The sequence below is a fragment of the Pseudophryne corroboree genome, chromosome 3, assembly GCF_028390025.1.
Source record: "Pseudophryne corroboree isolate aPseCor3 chromosome 3, aPseCor3.hap2, whole genome shotgun sequence".
NCBI classification, from domain to species: domain Eukaryota; kingdom Metazoa; phylum Chordata; class Amphibia; order Anura; family Myobatrachidae; genus Pseudophryne; species Pseudophryne corroboree.
In genome coordinates, this window is record NC_086446.1 from 706819185 (window position 1) to 706842428 (window position 23244).

The 23244-nt window shown below is 43.9% G+C and overlaps 1 protein-coding gene across 1 annotated transcript in view; it reads right to left on the reverse strand.

Moving 5' to 3' along the window:
* LOC135056656 (alpha-2-macroglobulin-like) overlaps positions 1–23244 on the reverse strand; it is a 213897-nt gene that overhangs the window by 108060 nt on the left and 82593 nt on the right. Inside the window, exons 12-14 of the mRNA XM_063962102.1 lie at positions 18346–18558; positions 10461–10533; positions 2836–2981 (exon numbers count right to left, since the gene is read on the reverse strand). Coding sequence (XP_063818172.1) covers positions 2836–2981; positions 10461–10533; positions 18346–18558 — 432 coding nt within the window. The remainder of the gene's footprint in view (positions 1–2835; positions 2982–10460; positions 10534–18345; positions 18559–23244) is intronic.

Here is a 23244-nt window from a genome sequence, read left to right on the forward strand (position 1 = left end):
GATTCCGAGTTGTTCGCTCGCTAGCTGCTTTTAGCAGCATTGCACCCGCTAAGCCGCCACCCTCTGGGAGTGTATCTTTGCTTAGCAGAATTGCGAACGAAAGATTAGCAGAATTGCGAATAGAAATTTCTTAGCAGTTTCTGAGTAGCTCCAGACCTACTCACAAATAGCGATCAGTTCAGTCAGTTTCGTTCCTGGTTTGACGTCACACACACGCCCAGCCACTCCCCCGTTTCTCCAGATACTCCCGTGTTTTTCCCTGAAACGCCTGCATTTTTCCGCACACTCCCAGAAAACAGCCAGTTTCCGCCCAGAAACACCCACTTCCTGTCAATCACACTCCGATCAGAAGAAAAAACTTTGTTACGCCATGAGTAAAATACCAAACTTTTGTGCTAATTTACTTGGCGCAGGCGCGCTGCACACATTGCGCGTGCGCAGTTTGCGACTAATCGCTCCGTAGCAAAAAAAAAATAACGAGCGAACAACTCGGAATGACCCGCTAAAATCGATCTAAATCAATTTTGGTGTTTCCTGTGCTAAAATTTACTAACATTTAAAATTTAATATAAAACAAATCATCTGTTAGTAAATGTGTGTTTTATCAGCTGAAACACAACTTCGGTTCAGATCGACTGTAATTTGAAATTGATAAAAAATCTATGTAAATAGTTTATACTCTTTTATGTCAAACAGCTCATCCTACTCTCTTATTGGTAACTCTCATGTCACTGATCATGGGTGTTTTTGCATTCTGGAGTTTATGGATCTGTAAGATTCAGCATACACATGGACAGAAATGCTTACTTGTATTAATACGTTTATCTTGCCTTTAGTAAATCATACAGTTCACAAACCAGCAGTTTGCTTTTAAAAAAAAAGCAGTTAAATAAATGTAGACCTTAATTTAATGTCTATTTCCCCTTTAATTTCTTACAGCTCTCCGCTTAACCCTCTGCTCTATAGGGGGTTATTCAGAGTTGTTAGCAAACCAAAAAAGCACACTAACGGAAAAAAAACCATTTGGCACTGCAGGTGGGGCAGATGTAAAATGTGCAGAGAGATTAGATTTGGGTGGGGTGTGTTCACATTGAAATCTAAATTGCAGTGTAAAAATAAAGCCTACCTGCACAGAAACAATATAACCCACCAAAATCTAACTCTCTCTGCACATGTTACATCTGCCCCACCTGTAGTACAACATAGTTTTGCCCAACTGCTAAAAAAATTGCTGTTGTGATCAACTCTGAATTGCCCCCTGTGTTCATTTCTCACAGTCTACCTTCTGTGTCACCCCTGTCTGTCCCCTTAGATTGTTATCATGAGCAGAATCCTCTTCCCTAATGTGATTTTCCTCTCCTCGCTTCTTCCAGCATCTTCTCTTAAATACCAACAATGGCACTGACCCGTGGCTTTTTTCGTGGGTATTATGACTCCATATGCACCAATGGTTATATACAGTACAGTATCATGCTCCCCATTTTATACAATATTTCAAACTATACGCTTTTTTTCTTGTTTTGTTTACACTACAGTACTTTATGGGGGTCATTCCGAGTTGATCGCTAGCTGCCGTTGTTCGCAGCGCAGCGATCAGGATAAAAATGAGCACTTCTGCACATGCGCATGGTGCGCAGTGCGTACGCGCGATGTACTTTCACACAAAACTATGCAGTTTCACACAAGATCTAGCGACGTTTTTCAGTTGCACTGTTGTTCGTTGAATGATTGACAGGAAGTGGGTGCTTCTGGTGGTAACTGGCCGTTTTCCGGTAGTGTGCTAAAAAAACGCAGGCGTGTCAGGTAAAAACGCAGGCATGCCTGGGGAAATGGGGGAGTGGCTGGATAAACGCAGGGCGTGTTTGTGACGTCAAACCAGGAACCAAACAGACTGAAGTGATCGCAAGGAAGGAGTAGGTCTGCAGCTACTCTGAAACTGCTTGAAAAAATGTCAACACTATTCTGCTAACCTTTCAGTCGCACTTCTGCTAAGCTAAGATACACTCCCAGAGGGCGGTGGCTTAGCGTTTGCACTGCTGCTAAAAGCAGCTAGCGAGCGATCAACTCGGAATGAGGGCCCATGTACTATGTAAGGCACTTGTATCAGGTGACGTGCGTTAAGGTGAGGCAGAGCCTTTTCTGTCATAGTAACGTTTGCACCAGAGATTTGACTGTATAAAGTATATAAAAATACAAAAAATATGTTAGAAATATTATTCTAATAATTTTTATAGTCAAAACTGTGGGGTAAAAGTCTATGGCAGGTGAGTATCTTTTCCACACATCTCTAATCGAACCTCACCAAGTTTCCAGGAGTTTATTCTGCTGCATCTTTACTATACCTCCCAACTGTCCCGATTTCAGCGGGACAGTCCCGCTAATTGGACACTGTCCCACTGTCCCTCCCGCGGGTCGCAATGTCCCGCGGGCGGGGGGGCAGTCATGGAGCGCTAGACATGCCCCCAAAATGATGAAAATGGGGAGGGGGGGCGCTGCAATAGGCCATGCCCCCTTACTGTGAGACCCCACCCCTCTTCCAGAAGTCCCACCCCTTATACATCCGCAACCGCGCCTCCGGCGCGGCGTGTCCCAACTCCCACAGCACAGAATTTGGGAGGTATGTCTTTACCTAATGCTCACATGAACCCTTTGGCATATATATTGTGTTTATATCTGACTCTGGTACTAGCCAGTGCCTCCTGAGCCATTTACCTCACCGCACGTCCCTGCTTGTGGCCCCATATAAATAAAGTATAATAGTAATAGCTTTCCTCTTCCATACAAATATACCACCTCTATAATGCATTCTGATATTGTCTATGTTTATATACTCACATTGTTCCTGGAACAGGATGAAACTTTGTATTCTGCTCTACCTACAACAGTTTCTCCTTTGGGCAATACAGTGAAAATTAAGATAGCGAAAATAGGGGCCAAACTTTTATCTACATGGACATTTAAAGTGAATGATCCGTGTGTTCCTGTAAACAAAGTAAAAAAACATAAATCAGAAACAATCCCTCATTGCTGACCATATAGTAATCATCTCAGAGCAGTAACACATAAAGGACCTAATTCAGACCTGATCGCTAGGCTGCGTTTACGTGCAGCCAGCGATCAGGTCTGAACTGCACATGAGTATGCACCGCAATACGCAGGTGCGTCGGTCCACATCAATGGGGAGCGCCGGGCAGCGACCGGAGGGTGCGAGAAAAGCGATCGCACGGGCGATCGCAAGGTGACTGACAGGAAGAGGCCGTTTGTGGGTGGCAACTGACCATTTTTAAGGAGTGTCCAGAAAAACTCAGGAGGCACAAGGCTTTTGGAGGGAGGGTTTCAGCTCCGGCCCCGATCATCGCACTGGAAGAGTATGTCCTGGTCTGTGCAGAGAATGCACAGACTTCTGTTTGTGCAGCTCTCCTGCACATGCCGATTTCCCCCTCCCCCTGTAGGCGGCGACTACCTGTTCGCAGGGATGCAAAAAACGCACCCTAGCAATCAGGTCTGTGTAGTGAATGGATGTGAACAAGCGCATATTAATTGAATAAAATGCAACTACAGGCATGCATGGCAAGCCTCTGCAGCATCTTATGAACTAAATTTACTAAGCTGTGGTTTTGCTGCCATTTCAAAACCTCCATCTATGTTTTACTGATAGCATTTACTAAGTGGCAGTTTTGGTGTCATTTAGAAACCACGGGAAACTACTGTTATTTGACACTGTTTTTATTTTAATTAATAGCATTTACTAAGCAGTGGTTTCCATTTCTAAATGACAATCTGCCGTGGCGTGTTCTATTTGGTGGTGGTTCTATTGAAACCACTGCAAATCAGAAGCTATTCTATTCATACTCATTTTATGGTGCTTTTATAGAGTGCATCCGGAAAGTATTCACAGCGCTTCACTTTTTCCACATTTTGTTATGTTACAGCCTTATTCAAAAATGGAATAAATTATTTTTTTCCCCTCCACATTCTACACACAATACCCCATAATGACAACGTGAAAAAAGTGTTTTTGAGATATTTGCAAATTTATTAAAAATAAAAAACTAAGAAACTAGATGTACATAAGTATTCACAGCCTTTGCCATAAAGCTCACAATTGAGCTCAGGTGCATCCTGTTTCCACTGATTATCCTTGAGATGTTCCTACAGCTTAATTGGAGTCCACATGTGTTAAATTCAGTTTCTTAAACATGATTTGGAAAGGCACGCACCTGTCTATATAAGGTCCCACATTTGACTGTTTGTAGACCTCCGACACAGGATTGTCTCGATGCAAAAATCTGGGGAAGGGTACAGAAAAATATCTGCTGCTTTGATGGTCCCAATGAGCACAGTGGCCTCCATCATCCATAAATGGAAGAAGTTCAGAACCACCAGGACTCCTTCTTGAGTTGGCCGGTCATCTAAACTGAGTGATCGGGGGAGAACGGCCCTAGTCAGGGAGGTGACCAAGAACCCGATGGTCACTCTGTCAGAGCTACTGCATTCCTCTGTGGAGAGAGGAGAACCTTCCAGAAGGACAACCATCTCTGCAGCAATCCACCAATCAGGCATGTATGGCAGAGTAACCAGACGGAAGCCACTCCTTAGTAAAAAAAAAAAGCACATAGTGGCCAGCCTGGAGTTTGCCAAAATGCACCTGAAGGAGAAACAAAATTCTCTGCTCTGATGAGACAAAGATTGAACTCTTTGGCGTGAATGCCAAGCGTCATGTTTGGAGGAAACCAGGCACCGCTCATCACCAGGCCAATACCATCCCTACAGTGAAGCATAGTGGTGGCAACACCATGCTGTGTGGATGTTTTTCAGCGTCAGGAACCAGGAGACTAGTCAGGATAGAGGGAAAGATGAATGTAGCAATGTACAGAGACGTCCTGGATGAAAATCTGCTTGAGAGCGCTCTTGAACTCAGACTGGGGTGACGGTTCATCTTTTAGCAGAACAACCACCCTAAGCACACAGCCAAGATATCAAAGAAGTGGCTTCAAGAAAACTCTATGAATGTCCTTGAGTGGCCCAGACAGCGCCCAGACTTGAATCCGATTCAACATCTCTGGAGAGATCTGAAAATGGCTGTGCACCGACGCTTCACATCCAACCTGATGGAGCTTGAGAGGTGCTGCAAAGAGGAATGGGGAAACTGGCCACAGATAGGTGTGCCAAGCTTGTGGCATCATATTAAAAAAATACTTGAAGCTGTAATTGCTGCCAAAGGTGCATCAACAAAGTATTGAGCAAAGGCTGTGAATACTTATGTACATGTGATTTATTAGTTTTTTATTTTAAAGAAATTAGCAGAAATCTCAAAAACACTTTTTTCAAGTTGTCATTATGAGGTATTGTATTGTGTGTAGACTTTGGAGGGGGAAAAATGAATTTATTCCAGTTTGGAATATGGCTGCAACATAACAAAATGTGGAAAAAGTGAAGCGCTGTGAATACTTTCTGGATGCACTGAAGAAACAACATTAATTTGATTTCATAAAAACAGATTACACTCGATTAGAAGTTATTCAGTGGCATCATAAGGGGTGTCAGAACTCCTTTAATTAAGAAGTGATCGCCGGCTGCAAATCACACCCTGACATGGCATACATTGCAGCAAAGACGGCTACATCTGTTTGTGTACCTGCCCAAAATAGGTGCAAACTATACTAGACTATCACTGTTAGAGACCATCATAATTATTAGCAAAGTTTCTGGACTACAGAGCAACATAGCAAATTCTGGTTTCATGTGGTACAGGACAGCACGGATGGTGCAATGGTTAGCATTACTGCCTCACAGCATTGAGGTCATGGGTTGGATTCCCACCAAGGCTCTAAATCTGTGGAGTTTGTATTTTCTCTCTGTGCTTGCATGGGTTTCCGACGGGTGTTATAGTTTCCTCCCACATTCCAAAAATATACTGGTAGATTAACTGGCTCCTTACAAAAAAATGAATCCTAAGTGTGTGCGTGTACATGGGCAAACTAGGTGGGCCAAGTATTTCTTATCTGATGCTATCAAATTCTATGTTTCTATATCATCGGTCACTACAAGTTTTGGTAAATAACTGCAGAATCCTGATTACCAGGAATTGTTTATTACTGTATAACAGAAGACTTTCTCAGAAGGCTGTAGTTTCTTGCATGCACGTATATACCCTGTAAAGAGTCTCTGTTGCTGGATGTATGTTCTTATTCACTAACCTTGTTGAAGCTAAGATCTACAGTCAGAGCCGGATTAAGCCTTTGGGGGGCCCAGGGCACTTAAAATAGGGGGCCCCTGCATGTGTGTGTGTGTGTGTGTGTGTGTGTGTGTGTGTGTGTGGGGATCATGTATGCCTAGGGAAGTGGTGGTGGAGGAGGGGGGGCAACTCCCAGGGGGGGGGGGGGAATCAATAACTATTGGGGGTGAGGCAGGAATAATATACCGTTAAATTATGCTGGAGGAGAAGGGAGGTAAAAAAAAAATACATTGGCCGCAGGGTGGGGTAGTGTTTTTTTTTGTTTAGTGCTTTTTAACGGGGGGGGGGGGGGGGGACGACTTTTCTTGCTTCTTAGGGATATGGGGTAACTATTATAAAGGTTTAAGTCCCTGCCCATTGAGATTTAACACAGTATATGCAGTCTGCACTGCCACTGCTGCGGACTATAACAGTAAACTCATTACTGTGTGGGGTAGGCGCTCACCTCCGGACTATCTTGCTTGACAGCCCTCCTTATCAGGGCAGCAGAGAGGTCTGTTCCGTCTCCTGTCCAGTCCGCTGATCCGGGTCCCTCTCTCCTCGGTGACGCTGGGAAGAGGCATGGTCCCTGCAAGCCAGGCAGCTACTACTGCTGTAGCTGCTGCTGTGAGTAACCATTCGTGCAGCGTGACTGTGTATGCTGTGCATGTAGTAGGGTCAGATGGATCTAAGCAGCTCTGTCCGGGGGGCCCCTTCAGGGAGGAGGGCCCGGGGTACTAACCCCCTGTGACACCCCCTTAATCCGGCTCTGTCTACAGTACTTCATGTACTGAAATCACTAATGGTGTCTGAATTACTGTCACTTGTAGCATAATACATAGGCGACCTACCGTCATTCAAAATTATACACATGGGAATGATACACTCTCTCCAACACGTCTATTCTCCCAGTCTTTTTTTTTTTTGTTACTTTTTATGAGTAGAGATGAGCGGGTTCGGATCTCAGAGAACCGAACCCTACCGGACTTCACGCTCAGAGCCCGGTTCCGAGTCAGGCTCGAGTTTTCCCACCTGACTCGGAAACCAGAACGAGGCAAAATGTCATCATCCCGCTGTCGGATTCTAGCGGGATTTGGATTCCATATAAGGAGCCACGCATCGCGGCCATTTTCACTCCAGTCTCGGAGAGTGTATTGAGAGGACGTGTCCTCAGTGTTCAGTGTCTGTGGGTGCGGTAAAGTAGGGTGGCGAGTCTTGTGCTGTGTTGTGCTGTCCAGTCCAGTGTAGTCAGTTATTGTGCTGCATCAGTCCAGCCAGTCACAGTGTTGGTGTCCTCTGCTGCTATATGTCCCCAGTGCTGCTGGCTTGCATTTTTGCTGTGTTGTCCTGCTTTAGACCAGGGGAAGTCTCTTGTGCATAAGTCCAGTGACCAGTCACAGTGGTGGTGTCCTCTGCTGCCATATATCCAGTGTAGCTGTATAAGTCTCTTTCAGTTGTGCTGTGTTGTCCTGCATTAGACCAGGTGAAGTGTCTTGTGCAGCATCAGGAGAACAAAAATTTGGAGGATAAAATAGGGAAAGATCAAGAACCACTTCCGCCTAGTGCTGAAGCTGCTGCCACTAGCCATGACATAGACGATGAAATGCCATCAACGTTATCTTCCAATGCCGATGCCCAATGTGATAGTAGAGGACATGTAAAATCCTAAAAGCCAAAGTTCAGTAAAAAGACCCCAAAAAAGAAATTTAAATGCTCTGAGAAAAACATAAACTTGCCAATATGCCATTTACGACACGGACTGGCAAGGAACGGCTGAGGCCATGGCCTATGTTCATGACTAGTGGTTCAGCTTCACATGACGATGGAAGCCCTCATAACTGAGGCCTTGACAATTATGTTGGTGTTAGACGTGCGACCGGTATACGCCATTAGTGCAGTGGGATTTAGACAATTGATGGAGGTATTGTGTCCCCGGTACCAAATCCCATCTAGATTCCACTTCACTATGCAGGCGATAGCGAGATTTTGCCATTTAATTTCAGTGATTTGGACATTTAATTATTAATTACAGTGATCTTGCCAATTAATTCCAGTGATTTGGACGTATAATTACATTGATTTTGCCAATTAATTACAGTGATTTGGACGTATAATTATTAATTACAGTGATCTTGCCAATTAATTCCAGTGATTTAGACGTATAATTCCAGTGATTTTACCAAATAATTCCAGTGATTTGGACGTATAATTATTAATTCCAGTGATTTTGCCAATTAATTCCAGTGATTTGGACGTATAATTCCAGTGATCTTGCCAATTAATTCCAGTGATTTTGACGTATAATTACAGTGATTTTGCCAATTAAGTTCAGTGATTTGGATGTATAATCCCAGTGATTTGGACGTATAATTCCAGTTGGAATTGTTTGTGTCGCTTAGCTTAGTCACACAGCTACCTTATTGCTCCTCTTCGACATCTTTGCATGAGGTGCTGTTTGGGGCCTCGTTTTTGAAAAGTGCCATCCTGTGTGACATTGCCGTATGAGTCCAGGGGTACTGCTGTATTAGTCCTGGGGTACTGCCGTATAAATCCACCAATTGCAGATTTTTTTTAAAGTGACTGGAGCGTGCTGGAGATGCTGTCAGTGGACCGAACAATTGCGGCCCACTCTCGACATTCAGCCACTGCGTGACGCTACTAGATGGGCCAGGTGGTTATGTCGCTTAGCTTAGTCATACAGCAACCTCAGTGCACCTTTTTTTCTTCTTTGAATGATGTGCTGTTTGGGGCCTTTTTTTAATATCTGCCCTCCTGTCTGCCACTGCAGTGCCACGCCTAGATGGGCCAATTGTTTGTGTCGCTTGGCTTAGTCATACAACTACCTTATTGCAATTCTTTTTCTTCTTTGCATGATGTGCTGTTTGGGGCCTTTTTTTTATATCTGCCCTCCTGTCTGCCACTGCAGTGCCACTCCTAGATGGGCCAATTGTTTGTGTCGCTTGGCTTAGTCATACAACTACCTCATTGCAATTAATTTTCTTCTTTGCATGATGTGCTGTTTGGGGCCTTTTTTTTATATATATGCCCTCCTGTCTGACACTGCAGTGCCACGCCTAGATGGGCCAGGTGTTTGTGTTGTCCACTTGTGTCACTTAGCTTAGTCATGCAGTGACCTCAGTGCAACTTTTGGGCCTAAAAACAATATTGTGAGGTGTGAGGTGTTCAGAATAGACTGGAAATTGGTGGAAATGAATGTTATTGAGGTTAATAATACCATAGGAGCAAAATTACCCCCAAATTCTGTGATTTTAGCTATTTTTTATTTATTTTTTCAAAAATCATCCAGATCCAAAACCAAAACCCGAAAGTATGGTTTTGGCAAAACCAAGCCAAAACCAAAACACGAAAGTGGAATTAGAACCAAAACCAAAACACAAAACACGAAAAGTGCCAGACGCACATCTCTACTTATGAGCACACATTGACATTGGTGGTAATTCCGAGTTGATCGCTAGCTGCCGCTGTTCGCAGCACAGCGATCAGGCTAAAAATCAGCATTTCTGTGCATGCGTACGGGACACAGTGCGCATGCGTGATGTACTTTAAAAAAAAACTATGCAGTTTTACACAAGGGCGAGCGACTCTTTTCCGTCGCTCTGTTGATCGGTGAGTGATTGACAGGAATGGGGCGTTTCTGGGAGGTAACTGACCGTTTTCTGGGAGTGTGCTAAAAAACGCAGGCGTGTCAGGTAAAAACGCAGGCGTGCCTGGAGAAATGGGGGAGTGGCTGGCCGAACGCAGGGCGTGTTTGTGACGTCAATACAGGAACTAACAGACTGAAGTGATCGCAAGGAAGGAGTAGGTCTGCAGGTACTCTGAAACTGCTTGAAAAAAAATAACCCTGTTCTGCGATCCTTTCGTACGCACTTCTGCAAAGCTAAGATACACTGCCAGAGGGAGGCGGCTTAGCGTTTGTACTGCTGCTAAAAGCAGCTAGCGAGCGATCAACTCAGAATGAGGGCCATTGACATTCACTCTTTGAATTAGTCACAAGCAGAAGTGTATGAGTCTTCAAGTTGAGGTATATCTTAGCATTGAGTGATGATTTGCTCTAACCAGTAGTCTTCATAATCAGTCAGTCATGGACTACTCAATTAAATTCAGTATTACAAATTTCTTTGCGCTGGTAATAAAGACATAGAGAAGTGAACTCTTACATATTGTACTATACAGTACAATATACTACACTGCAATATTTATGTTATGTATATATTGTACTCACTTGGGTCTTTTACGTGCTCTTTAAGGTCTAATTTATGTTCCTTGTAAGAATTGATTCCATCTTTAGACAACAGCTGTGGAAAGAGAGATAATTATATAGTACATTCTTAATATAAAAGTAATGTAATATAATAGTAGACAAGTGGAAGTTAAAAACATACACTGATGAGCCAAAACACCTGTATAAATTGCTGCTGATGTAAGGAATTAACTCTACAAGACCTCTGAATGTGTCCTGTGTCATCTGCTACCTGGATGTGATCAGCAGATCCTTTAACTCCTGTACAGTAGGTTGTGAGGTGATGCTGGCAAAGATAAGTTTTGTTGTTGCAACACATACTACAGAAGCTCTACTGGGATGAGATCTGGTGAATCTGGAGCCCAGGGCGACAGCTTGAACTTTTCATTGTGTTCGTCTAACAATTTCTGAACAATCCTTGCAGCGTGACATTATACTGTTGAAAGAGGCCACTTCCATTGGAGAAAACTATTGCCATTAAAGGTCTACAGTTGTGCTTAGGTGGTACGCATCAAATTAACATCCATATGGCCTAGAATATCAAGATCCCTCCACTGGGGTGTTTCCTTCTCGCTATACATCCTGGTGGCATAATTTCCCTAGTTAAACAATGCAAACTGACCTAGATTACTACTTATCACAAAAGAAAAATGGGATTCATCAGACCAGTCAACCTTCATCTTTGATCCATGGTACAGATCTAATTACCATCTGCATTTTCAATTTTGGACAGGGGTTATCAATCATGGGGACTCTAATTGGTCTTTGGCTACAAATACCCACATACAGCAGCATTTAAAATGTGCAGATCGACTTAGATGTGAGAAGTGCTTGACAGAACTCAAATATAAATTGAAGTGCAAAAGTAAAGCTGTCCAGCTTTTGGGGGTCATTCCGAGTTGTTCGCTCGTTATTTTTTTTCGCAACGGAGCGATTAGTCGCTACTGCGCATGCGCAATGTCCGCAGTGCGACTGCGCAAAGTAAATTTGCTATGCTGTTAGGAATTTTACTCACGGCATTACAAGGTTTTTTCTTCGTTCTGGTGATCGTAATGTGATTGACAGGAAGTGGGTGTTTCTGGGCGGAAACAGGCCGTTTTAGGGGAGTGTGCGAAAAAACGCTACCGTTTCCGGGAAAAACGCGGGAGTGGCTGGAGAAACGGGGGAGTGTCTGGGCGAACGCTGGGTGTGTTTGTAACGTCAAACCTGGAACGACAAGCACTGAACTGATCGCAGATGCCGAGTAAGTGTGGAGCTACTCAGAAACTGCTAAGAAGTGTCTATTCGCAATTCTGCTAATCTTTCGTTTGCAATTTTAATATGCTAAGATTCACTCCCAGTAGGCGGCGGCTTAGCGTGTGCAAAGCTGCTAAAAGCAGCTTGCGAGCGAACAACTCGGAATGACCCCCTTTATCCGCTACATATAGAAGCAGCCAGTGTTTACCCTGCATGCAAAAAACAAAAAAATATATGTGCACACCTTGCATTGCAACCTGGTTTGTTCCAGGGGGGTCATTCTGACCCGATCGCTCGCTGCAGTTTGTTGCAGCGCAGCAATCGGGTCAAAACTGCGCAAGCATCGGTGCCGCAGTGCGCCGGCGCATGGCAGCTTTCATTACCTAGTGATCACCTCTGTGACAGAGGCGGTCGCTAGGCGGGAGGGGGCTGAACGGTGGCGTAAAGCCGCCGTTTAGGGGGAGTGGTCCGGCCAACGCAGGCGTGGCCGGACCGTTGGGGGGGGGGGGCGGGCCGCAGCGGCTGCGTGATGTGTCACGCAGCCGCTGCGGCCAGCGGGAGCGACGAGCAACTCCCGGCCAGCTGCAGGAGCTGCGCTGGCCGGGAGTTACTCCTCAAATACAAAGGCATCACCTCTATGCGATGCTTTTGTATTTGTGCGGGGGAGGGGGGGGCGGCACTGGCATGCGGGGTGGGCTAGCCCTGTGCTGGGCATCCCCCGCATGTCTGAGTTAACGATCGTAGCTGTGCTAAATTTAGCACAGCTACGATCAACTCGGAATGACTCCCCAGGTGCAATGTCACTTGCTTTTTTTTTATACTTTGCACCCAATTCAGAATCTCCCTTAGGCTCATGACCCAAAGAGCTGAAGCTCCAAATTCAATTATAAAATGTACACAATAAAAAAAAAGTCTTCTGGCATTAAGAAATATAAACTGTATAACAAATATGTGCTACAGTATATAATTGTTAGTATTTCATTTTAAGAGTTGATTACTTCCCAGATGTAGCAGTGCTCTGGGGCAGACTAGGCATGGCATAGGATACAGTAGGTTAGGATAGGCTACGCAGACTATTTACACTTGGTGAAAGAACTGCTTATTAAAGATTGAAGTGATTCTACATAATAACGAATCATGGAGCCTTTGTTCCAACACAGGGACACCCCATAATACTTGCTTGCTTGTTCCCAAAGAGTTAGTGACTCTTCTGGCTGCCTTATGGAATGATAACTAGCAGGGCTACCATCAGACAATGTGTGGCCCAGGACTGATAAAATAGGCAGAGCCCCCAAGAGGCAAAAATAAACTGTACTGCCTCCCATCTCCACTCCTCCAACAGCACATGTCCAGTAGCACTGCTAGGGAGGCAAAGGAGTTAGTAATGTGCCAGAAATCCTGCCAGTTGAGAATAATCTCCAGCCACTTTCCCCCAGTTTCTTTAGCCTCACCCCTGTGTTTCTGACGCTCCAGCCCCGCAGTGTCTCTTCAGCTCTAGCCAGCCCCCTTCGGTCTCTCCAGCCCCCCAGTGTATCTCCAGCTCCATCCAGCACCCCTTTCTGTCTCCAATCAGAGGTCAGCAACCTTTTCTGTCTCTCCAGTCAGCTTCCCTTCTGTTTCTCCAGCCAGCCCCCCTTCTGTCTCTCCAGCCAGCACCCCTTCTGTCTCTCCAGCCAGCCCCCCTTTCTTTTATTATTGTTCATTAGCCCATCTGCTATTGAAAGAATATGATTTTCAAAGTTTGCTGTTATGTTTGTTCTAGGATCAATTTTAAAATTAACATGAAAATAAATAATACATTGGATTTAATAGCTGAGAGGATCCTAATATCTAGGTATGTTTTTTATTGGGGGTCTATTTATTGATAATTATTTTTGGGATATCCTCCAAAGACACCCAATTTTGGGGGTACCTGCAAATAATAAGTTTCCTGGAATGAATATATAGGGTAGATATCTCTGATATCTGCTGCAGTCTCTCGTTTTCACAAAAGAAGCCATTATAGGTTTCTACAAGCAGGGGCGCTGAAAAAAGGGGTGTACTCTTTACCTGGGGCCAGGCTTGTTTGTAAGTGCACTGCAGGAGCCTGGGTCCAGTGGTGGCACAGAGGTCGGTAACACCTGGTGATGCTAATTGTAACCCCCTTGGGTGCCTATGGCGAGCTTGCCTGAAAATGGGCTGTGGCCTGTAGATAGGGGTGTGGTCTAGCAGACATCCCCTGCTGATGTCAATAGAGGGTGTGACCTAATGGGAAGCCCACCCGGCTACATCAGTGCCAGCTCCTTGTCAGTGACAGGAGTCGGTTGTTGCAGGATAATGTCACACTGCAGCACCTAACTCCTGCCACTGACTAGGAGCTGGCATGTGTTGGCATGTGGCTATGGAATACCATAGGTGTGCAGCAGGAGTTCTCATACATAAAAGATTAAAAGATCATCATGGGAGTTACCTTGCAAACAGACAGGATGAGTCTTGTAAAGGTAGTACTGGGTGACAAGATCAATATAAAGATGACAAACATTAACTTTCAGTAACAGCTTCTTAAATACAACATGTCTGCAACAAGTGCTCCATGATGGGAAAGGTATTAGAAGCAAGTTCATGAATATACAGCAGACAAACAATAGACATATATTTGAGTAAATCGCCATCTGCTGTTCATACAAGGTAAGTACATGCATATGAATAAACCCATAGTCTGTTGTACATATTTCAACACCCCTTCTAAACAGACTCGGTTTCTTCAATTAAAACCACATTTGATATAAGTATCCAATGTCTCTCTCCAACAGAGGCTTAGTCAGGATATCAGCTGTCATATCTTCTGTTGGACAATAGTTCAACTCTATAAAACCTTGTTCTTGTAGATCCCTCTGAAAATGATGCTTGTCATCAATATGCTTGGTTCTTGGATTTACTCTTTCTGTTTGTGCTAATGCAAGAATCCTTGATTATCCTCATATATCTCGATAGGTTATTCTTGAGGCATTCAAGTCTGATAGTAGTTGCATTGTCCATATCACTTCTTGACTGGCGTGAGCTGCCATGATATATTCAGCCTCAGTAGATGACAGTGCTACGGAAGACTTTCTTGCTTGTCCAGTTGATTAATCCTTCTCCGATTGAGAATAACTATCCACTTGTGGATTTCCTGTCATTTGTGTCTCCAGCCCAGTCTGAGTCAATATGATGAATGCATCAAGAATAACATGTCCTGTTAACTTGTGACTTGTGCTTGCTGAAAGTTTAAGCTTCTAGTTAATGGTTCCCTTTAAGCGATGAATTTACCCTCTGCATTCCAGTCCATCTGTGTTGGTTTGGAAACCTTTCTGCTTAAGATCCCAACTGCTGTGTGGAAATGTCTGGTCTGGTAACAGTTGAAATGTATAGCAATTTACCTATAGCTTTTCTATATAGATGACTATCTTGTAACAGTTCACTCTCATCATTTGATTCCTTTACATAACTTGTCTCCATCGGAGTGCTTGCTATCTTTGCTTTTTTCATATGAAACTCCTCAATGGTTTCCTGAATCTTGTATTTCTGACTTAATGTGAACATTCCGTCATCTTCTTTGAGATCCGCATTCCAAAGTAATGCATTACGTGACCTAGGTCTTTTGTTTCAAACTGACTGTTTAGATCTTGTATTATTTCAATTTCGTCCCCTTCATCGTCCACACAAATTTATACATAAAACCATGTTTTTTCTATTAACTTTGTATAAAGACAGGGGTCTGCTTAACTTCTGATGATCCCATTCTCCATCAAGACTTAATTTATCTTGTATTTCCTGCTCTTGCTGCTTGCTTTAGACCATATATTCCTTTGTTAAGCTTACATGCATGAACTGGTTCTTGAATTTTCACAAAACCTGGTGGTTGTTCCATGCAGTGGTGCCAAGAGGGGGGGTGGGGGGGGGGTACTAAATATCCGGTCCCAGGTCTGATGGAGGGCCCAGGTCTGATGGAGGGGCCCAGGTTCCTCCACCCCACCTGGCAGCTGCAGCTTTTCTCCTCAGCACAGCATGATGTTGTGTGCTTGGCTACAGTGTGGCCAGGAAGGCATTAAAATAAAAAAAATTCTACATTATTATCTAGGGGTGCATGACCATGCCTCCTGTGATTAGGCCACACACCCTGAAAATTACCCGGGCCCAGCCAAGCTCTCTACTGCCCTGGTTCCATTTATATGTCTTCTTTCAGTTCACCATGTAGGAAAGCCATCTTCACATCGAAATGTTTCACCTGCATACCTTTTATGCCTGCTGTTAGAAGTAAGGTTCTAATGGTGGTGTGCTTCACGACTGGAGAAAATGTTTCACCATAATCTTCTGAAAATGTCTGATTATCTTTTAGCAACTAATCTTGCCTTGTATGTTTCTACTTTTCCTTCAGTATCATACTTGACCTTAAAAGTCCATTGGTAGTTTCCTCAATGGCCATGTATGGTTGTCTTTCATTGATTCAAATTCTTCCTTTGTGGCTGTTAGCCATTTCTGTGCTTCTCTTTCTGGGAATTTAGCGATTTCTTCCCATGATGTAGGTTCTCGTATGTTAACAGCTGTCGCTTTGTATAATAAATGTATGGGGGCTTTTTCTATATTTTATCTTGAAGAGCGTCTCACTTCTACTGTTGTACTTTCCTGAGTGTCGCTGGTATCTGTCTTGTGTTGTACCTCAACTTTTTGAGTGATCTCTACTTCATCTGTTACTTTGGAATCTGTATTTTCCTCTTCAATTGAGTTTTCTGGAATTATGACATTATCTCTTGCTTCTTCCATGAATGTCACACTGTTACTTAGAATTATTTTTCTGATTTTTTATTTAAAATTCTGTAGCCTTTTGAATGTTCACTGTAACCTACTAGAACAACCTCTACTGATTGGTTCTGTAACTTGCTCTGTTTTTCTGTAGGAATGTAGGCGAAGGCTTTGCATCCAAAGACTCTAGTCTGGGCCCATAACCTGTTGGCATGTGGTGATGAAATACCATAGGTGTGCAGTGGGAGGTCTCATACATAAAAGATCATCACGGGAGTTACCGTGCAATCAGACAGGATGAGTCTTGTAAAGGTATAACTTCTTTATATAGTACTGGGTAACAGGATCAATATTAAGATGAAAAACATTAACTTTCAGTAACAGCTTTTTAAGTACTATATGTCTGCAACATGTGCTCCATGGCTCATTTTCTCTCTCTCACTAGAACTCACATGGGAAAGGAAGAAGAAGCAAGTACATGAATATATAGCAGACACACAATACATATATATTTGAATATATCACCATCTGCTTGCTGTTCCTCCAAGGTAAGTACATGCATTTGAATAAAAACAGAGTCTGTTGTACATATTTCAGCAGCATGTTGGTGTCACTCCCTCCAAGGGTGACAGCCGGGTGCAGCCCGCACAGGGTGGCATTCAGTATGCAGCCTGTTGGGATCCCGGTGCTCAGTATACCGACGCCGGAATCCTGACACCCGGCATACCGTCAACTATTCTCCCTCTTGGGAGTCCATGACCCCCCTAGAGGGAGGATAATTAGCATGGCGCGTGTAGCACGCCACCGTGCCCGCAGCGTGGTGAGTGCAGCGAGCCCGCAAGGGGCTCATCTGCGCTCACCCCGCTGCCAACATGCCGGCGATGGGGATCCCGGCACTGGTATGCTGGCCGCCGGGATCTCGATCGCCGGCCACTCATACTACACCCACCCGCACACCTTGCACCATCCTTGTGATGTCTGTTCCTGAGTCAGTTGCACATCATGCACTGCAGGGATGGAGTAGACTACTGCTGTGCACTGGCTGCAGAGGGTCTAGGGAGGCTGCTGCCACACTCCCTGCATGATGCACTGGTGCTGCTGCAGTGCTATAAAGTGGCCAGTGGTAGTGTGCAGGTAAGAAGTGTTATAGGGTGGGTTGATTGCAATGATCCCCCCCCCCCCCCTTCCCAGGGACAAATGTCTCCTCTTGCTGTGAGTGGTGCCCCAATGTGATAGTTTTTTTTCTACATTTTTTATATGGAGGGGACTTGGCCACCCCTCACTCAATTTTGCTGAGTCCCCAGTTCCCAGGCCTGTGCTCGCTCTTGACAGCCATATCTATAGGAGCTGCTTTTTTTTTTTATTTACCAAGTTCTGGAATGTTATGCATTATGTAGCTCTGCCCCGGTAGCTAATGCCATCTGGACTATAGGCTACTTTCTGCAAGTGTTACTGGGAGAGGGGTCCATAGGAAGAGAGACAGTTGTTCCCCAGAACCTACAGATAGAGTTACTGTATCTGTAGCCACTGCCTGTGAAGCTTCAATGATGAGCAGAGTGCAGGCAGAGGTTACAGATGGATTTATCTGTGGGGCCTGGTGAAACTGTGCCCCACCCCCCCACCCTTCCTCCCTTACTGAGCCTGCTTCTTGGTGCCTATCTGACAGATGGCATCCGGAGACCAATGCCTCCATCACCTCTGGGAGTTCTACCACTGGCAAATTGGGTTCATCTGGACAGAGGCCAATCCAGCTATTAGTGTGGTGGTGTCACTGCAGAGGAAAACAAGCATAAAATAAGGAGAACAAGGATTCATTCTACCATTTACTGCCCAGTTAGCATACACATTAGAGTTATCTAAGAATACTTACAAAGTAGAAGAAAGTGAGATGATCATCTTTAGGATCCAGGCCATTGATTTCATATTCCACAGTCACAGGCAAATCAGTGTCACAGGGAATTTTATCAGAATTGCTTTGTAGACTCACAAAACTGTGACTCTCAGAGTAAAAGTTGACCACAAATGTTTCTGCCCGGTGATGCCTATAATCCTCCTCCTCACCATCATCTGATGAAATCTTTGCCTGGGGACAAAGCATATAAAAGGAATTAAACCTCCTGTAAATGTGTGAGGTATGTTAGATGTACTATAATATAAAAGACACTTTTTGCAATACAGGTTGAGTATCCCTTATCCAAAATGCTTGGGACCAGAGGTATTTTGGATATCGGATTTTTCCGTATTTTGGAATAATTGCATACCATAATGAGATATCATGGTGATGGGACCTAAATATAAGCACAGAATGCATTTATGTTACATATACACCTTATACACACAGCCTGAAGGTAATTTTAGCCAATATTTTTTATAACTTTGTGCATTAAACAAAGTGTGTCTACAGTCACACAATTCATTTATGTTTCATATACACCTTATATACACAGTCTGAAGGTCATTTAATACAATATTTTTAATAACTGTGTGTATTAAGCAAAGTTTGTGTACATTGAGCCATCAGAAAACAAAAGTTTCACTATCTCACTCTCGCTCAAAAAAGTCTGTATTTCGGAATATTCCGTATTTCGGATATTTGGATATGGGATACTCAACCTGTATAAATTCTTGCTTACAGTAATCAGCTACTTTACGGGACAACATACTGGGGACAATTATACTCATGGCCATGGCCAGCTGGACAACACCTCCCTATAGCTTCATTTTTCAAAAAATAATCTCATTTTCAGTGTCACCACAAACTGCTGGCGATTTGTTCATTCATCTAGCATGTGCCCTCATGTCTGTGCCATGGACTGAGGTGTCACCCATTTCATGTGCATTGTAGTGATGATGTGATTTGTCTGTGACTGTAGACAGTGTAACATGTAAATTCTATTCGGGCACAAGCGGAATGTTTGTCACAAGAGAACAAGGGCCATTCTATTATCACACTGCATATCATCCTTATGTTGGTAACTGAGCTCACTATGCACAGCTGTATACTGTATATTAGATACATCTGAAGCAACAGATATTTGTATGAATAATCCTGCCAACACTTATGCTGGGCATACACGTGCAGATAGATAAATGCCCTGTGGTCTGACAGGCATTCTGACAGAATCAGACCCTGCAGATATTAAGAACTTACACTGTGAGATCACTCAAAGTGTATTGGCCACAATAGTTCCCTGTCCCTTCCTATGTGAAGGAACAGGGGAAGTGTCCTGGGGTCGGCTCTGGTCGGGCATACACTGCCCAATGCGGCCAAATATCAAATGTGAAAATATAGCATCGGACGGACATACTGGACGATTTGGCATGGCTGATCACTCGATGTTTTTGAACTTCTTACCCACATATACTCTACAATTATATAAGCAATCTGCCAATATTGGGCCGATTGGCCAGATAATTGTAGCATGTATGCCTAGCATAAGCTTTATGGAAGTCTGAGGAGAGATAAAGTGAAGTGAGGTAAAGTACTAACCAATCAGCTTCTAACTGTCATTTTACAAGTTGTGTTTGAAAAATGACAGTTAGGAGCTTATTGGTTAGTACTGTATCCCTCTCCACTTTATCTCTCTCCAAGCTTTGATAAATCTCCCCCTTTATCCGTTTCCAAGTTATGTCTCTCCAAGCTTTGATAAATCACCTCCTACATGAAAGCACAAAGTTATGAACAACCTCCAAAATGTTTTAGTTGAAAAAAAACTGATTCTCTAAGCAATATAAAAGTATGCTGAAGTTTGAACAAGAAGAACTGCTCAAAGCAGCCCTTGAAGGTCAGGCATATAATGACATTTGGTTTTTGAAACTGTGGTAAACCTAGTGGGGCGGTGCACACAAGTTGCTGCTGGGATTGTGGACACACTACCAGTATCCACTTAGCAATAAATGGTTCAACAAGAGGAGGTAGATGTCCCTGCGCAAAATTTGTCCGTTCCAATTGTATAAGATAAAAAGGAAGGAAATGAGCCAATGGTTAAAAATTCATAGTAGTTTATTTGATTGAGTGCATAACAAGAAATTATATTAAATGAATAAAAATGATTCCAGACCTATAAGTGAATAGATCAGTCTATAAATAAGTGTGACCCAGTACTGGTAATCATGGGACACTGATGCACTGCAGTGACACTATAAAATACAGCCGATTTGAGCCTTAAAAATTAATGATAACGACATAAATGTCGTTATTGTTTATTTTTAGACAGAACTCGTTCAGTGTGTATGTGGGGTAATATTGGTAACTGATGAACAAGGCGCGCTCCCGCATGCCGTTCTGCAGTCACCAATATTGAGCTGACATGCAGCTCAATCCGTCAATGTTGGGCTGAGCTGCATGTCCGGGAATGCCTGCGGTGACATCACAGAAATTATTATTGAATGATAACGTTTAGTGTGTACACACTATGTCATTGAACGCTATACCGTTCAACAATAAAGTCATCCATCGCCGGCAATCCCGAATTGCGTAGTGTGAACCAGCCTTAATACTTAGTATTTGGTATACTACACACTTAGGACCTCCATATTATACCAGTAGGAGGAGTTAAACATTTATATGTATACCTCTGCTGTAATAGACAATTGATGATTAACAGAGGAACTTCATCATTATTCAATTGGAGTGAAGTTGACACTCAGGGTCTTGGAATTGGATTTCTTTATGTTATATGTAGTTCAGTATGTCTATGGGGGTGATTCAGATCTAATCGTAGATGTGCTAAATTTAGCACATCTCTGATCAGTTACTCAGAGATGTGGAGGGATGCCCAGCATAGGGCTAGTCCACCCCGCATGTCACGCACTACACGGGTGTGAAAGCATCACGCGGCGGCGTTGCATTTGCACCCGCCGAGTAGATCCTAGCTGTGCTGGCAAACAGCTACCCTCCGCATCCCGAGTCGTATGTGGCGTCATGCGGCTGCCTCCGCCCGCCCCGCAACAGTCCAGCTTAATTCAGACCTGATCGCAGCAGCAACATTTTTCTCGTTCTCTAATGGGCAAAACCATGTGCACTGCAGGGGGGGGGGGGGGGGGGGCAGATATAACATGTGCAGAGAGAGTTAGATTTGGGTGGGTTGTGTTCAAACTAAAATCTAAATTGCAGTGTCAAAATAAAGCAGCCATTATTTACCCTGCACAGAAACAAAATAACCCACCCAAATCTAACTCTCTCTGCACATTTTACATCTGCCCCCCCCTGCACTGCACATGGTTTTGCCTTGGTGCAAAGATACAGTACTTGCTCTTTTCTGCTTTATTCTCAACTCAGAATCAGGCCAAGTACTTCACTCCTGGCCTGGGGTATCTACAGGAGGGGTGATATTTTTGGTCTCCCCACTTCCAGAGTAATTCCGGACCTAGGGTGACCAGTTTGGGGCAGTGTAATATGATGGCAGGGTAACCCAGTTATGTGTGTCTTCAGCCATAACATTACCAGATGGTTGAAGCCAGTACTAGATACAGGAAAAATGGGGGAGGGGTTGGCACACCCCCGGCCATTTTATAAATATGTTTAACCATTTTTTTTCACTTTATACACTAAAGATGCCTGCACAGATCATAGTGATCATAGTGATCATAGTGATCTGTGCAGTGCTTATCCCATCATAATTGCCATAGGCAGGTTTATTGTTTGGTTGGGTTTGTTTTGAGTTTTTGGTCACTTGTAAATACTGCAGCTCCTATACTAGTCTAAGTAAAAAAGATCGATGTTCATCTGATGTTCTCAAGTGGACGGTTTTGTTTTTTTGGTCCTTTTTGCCATTGGTTTTGCCTTCAGTAAATCGCTGATTTGCAAAATTGACTGAAAATCAACCAAAAATTAAAACCAACCAAGATTTGACCTTTAGTAGATACAGTATACCCCTTAGTGTGACTTAGATGCTCCACCATGGGTAGCGAAGCATATTTTATTCTTAAATACTGCATCTTAGTCGCATCATAGCTACTTACAATACCACTCAGAGTCGGCCTAGTTCAGATGTGGTCGCAAAGCGGCCATTGTACGCAAATTGGTCTATGTTTTGTTACCGCGTATGTGTCTGACTCGCACTGCGCATGCGTAGCAATTGGATTTTGATGGGCTCGAACCATGGAATTAGTTGCAAAGTGAGTGACAGGTAAATAGCATTTGCGGGTGGTAATGGGGAGTGGTTGGATAAATGCAGGCGTGTCATGACCATTCAGATGCCATTTTCTGGGCGTGCATAAATTAGCAGTTGTGATCTTACTTGCTACTGCAACGCCATCTGTGTCCCAGTGGAGCAGGACAGCCTGTGCATCTTCAGAGGCAGAATCTACTAGAGATGAGCGGGTTCGGTTTCTCTGAATCCGAACCCGCCAGAACTTCATGTTTTTTTTCACGGGTCCGAGCGACTCGGATCTTCCCGCCTTGCTCGGTTAACCCGAGCGCGCCCGAACGTCATCATGACGCTGTCGGATTCTCGCGAGGCTCGGATTCTATCGCGAGACTCGGATTCTATATAAGGAGCCGCGCGTCGCCGCCATTTTCACACGTGCATTGAGATTGATAGGGAGAGGACGTGGCTGGCGTCCTCTCCGTTTAGACACTTGATTTACTAATTTTGGGGAGCATTAGGAGTACTCAGTAGTGTACAGTGCAGAGTTTTGCTGATAGTGACCAGTGACAACCACTTTTATTTATAATCCGTTCTCTGCCTGAAAAAAGCGATACACAGCACACAGTGACTCAGTCACATACCATATCTGTGTGCACTGCTCAGGCTCAGGCCAGTGT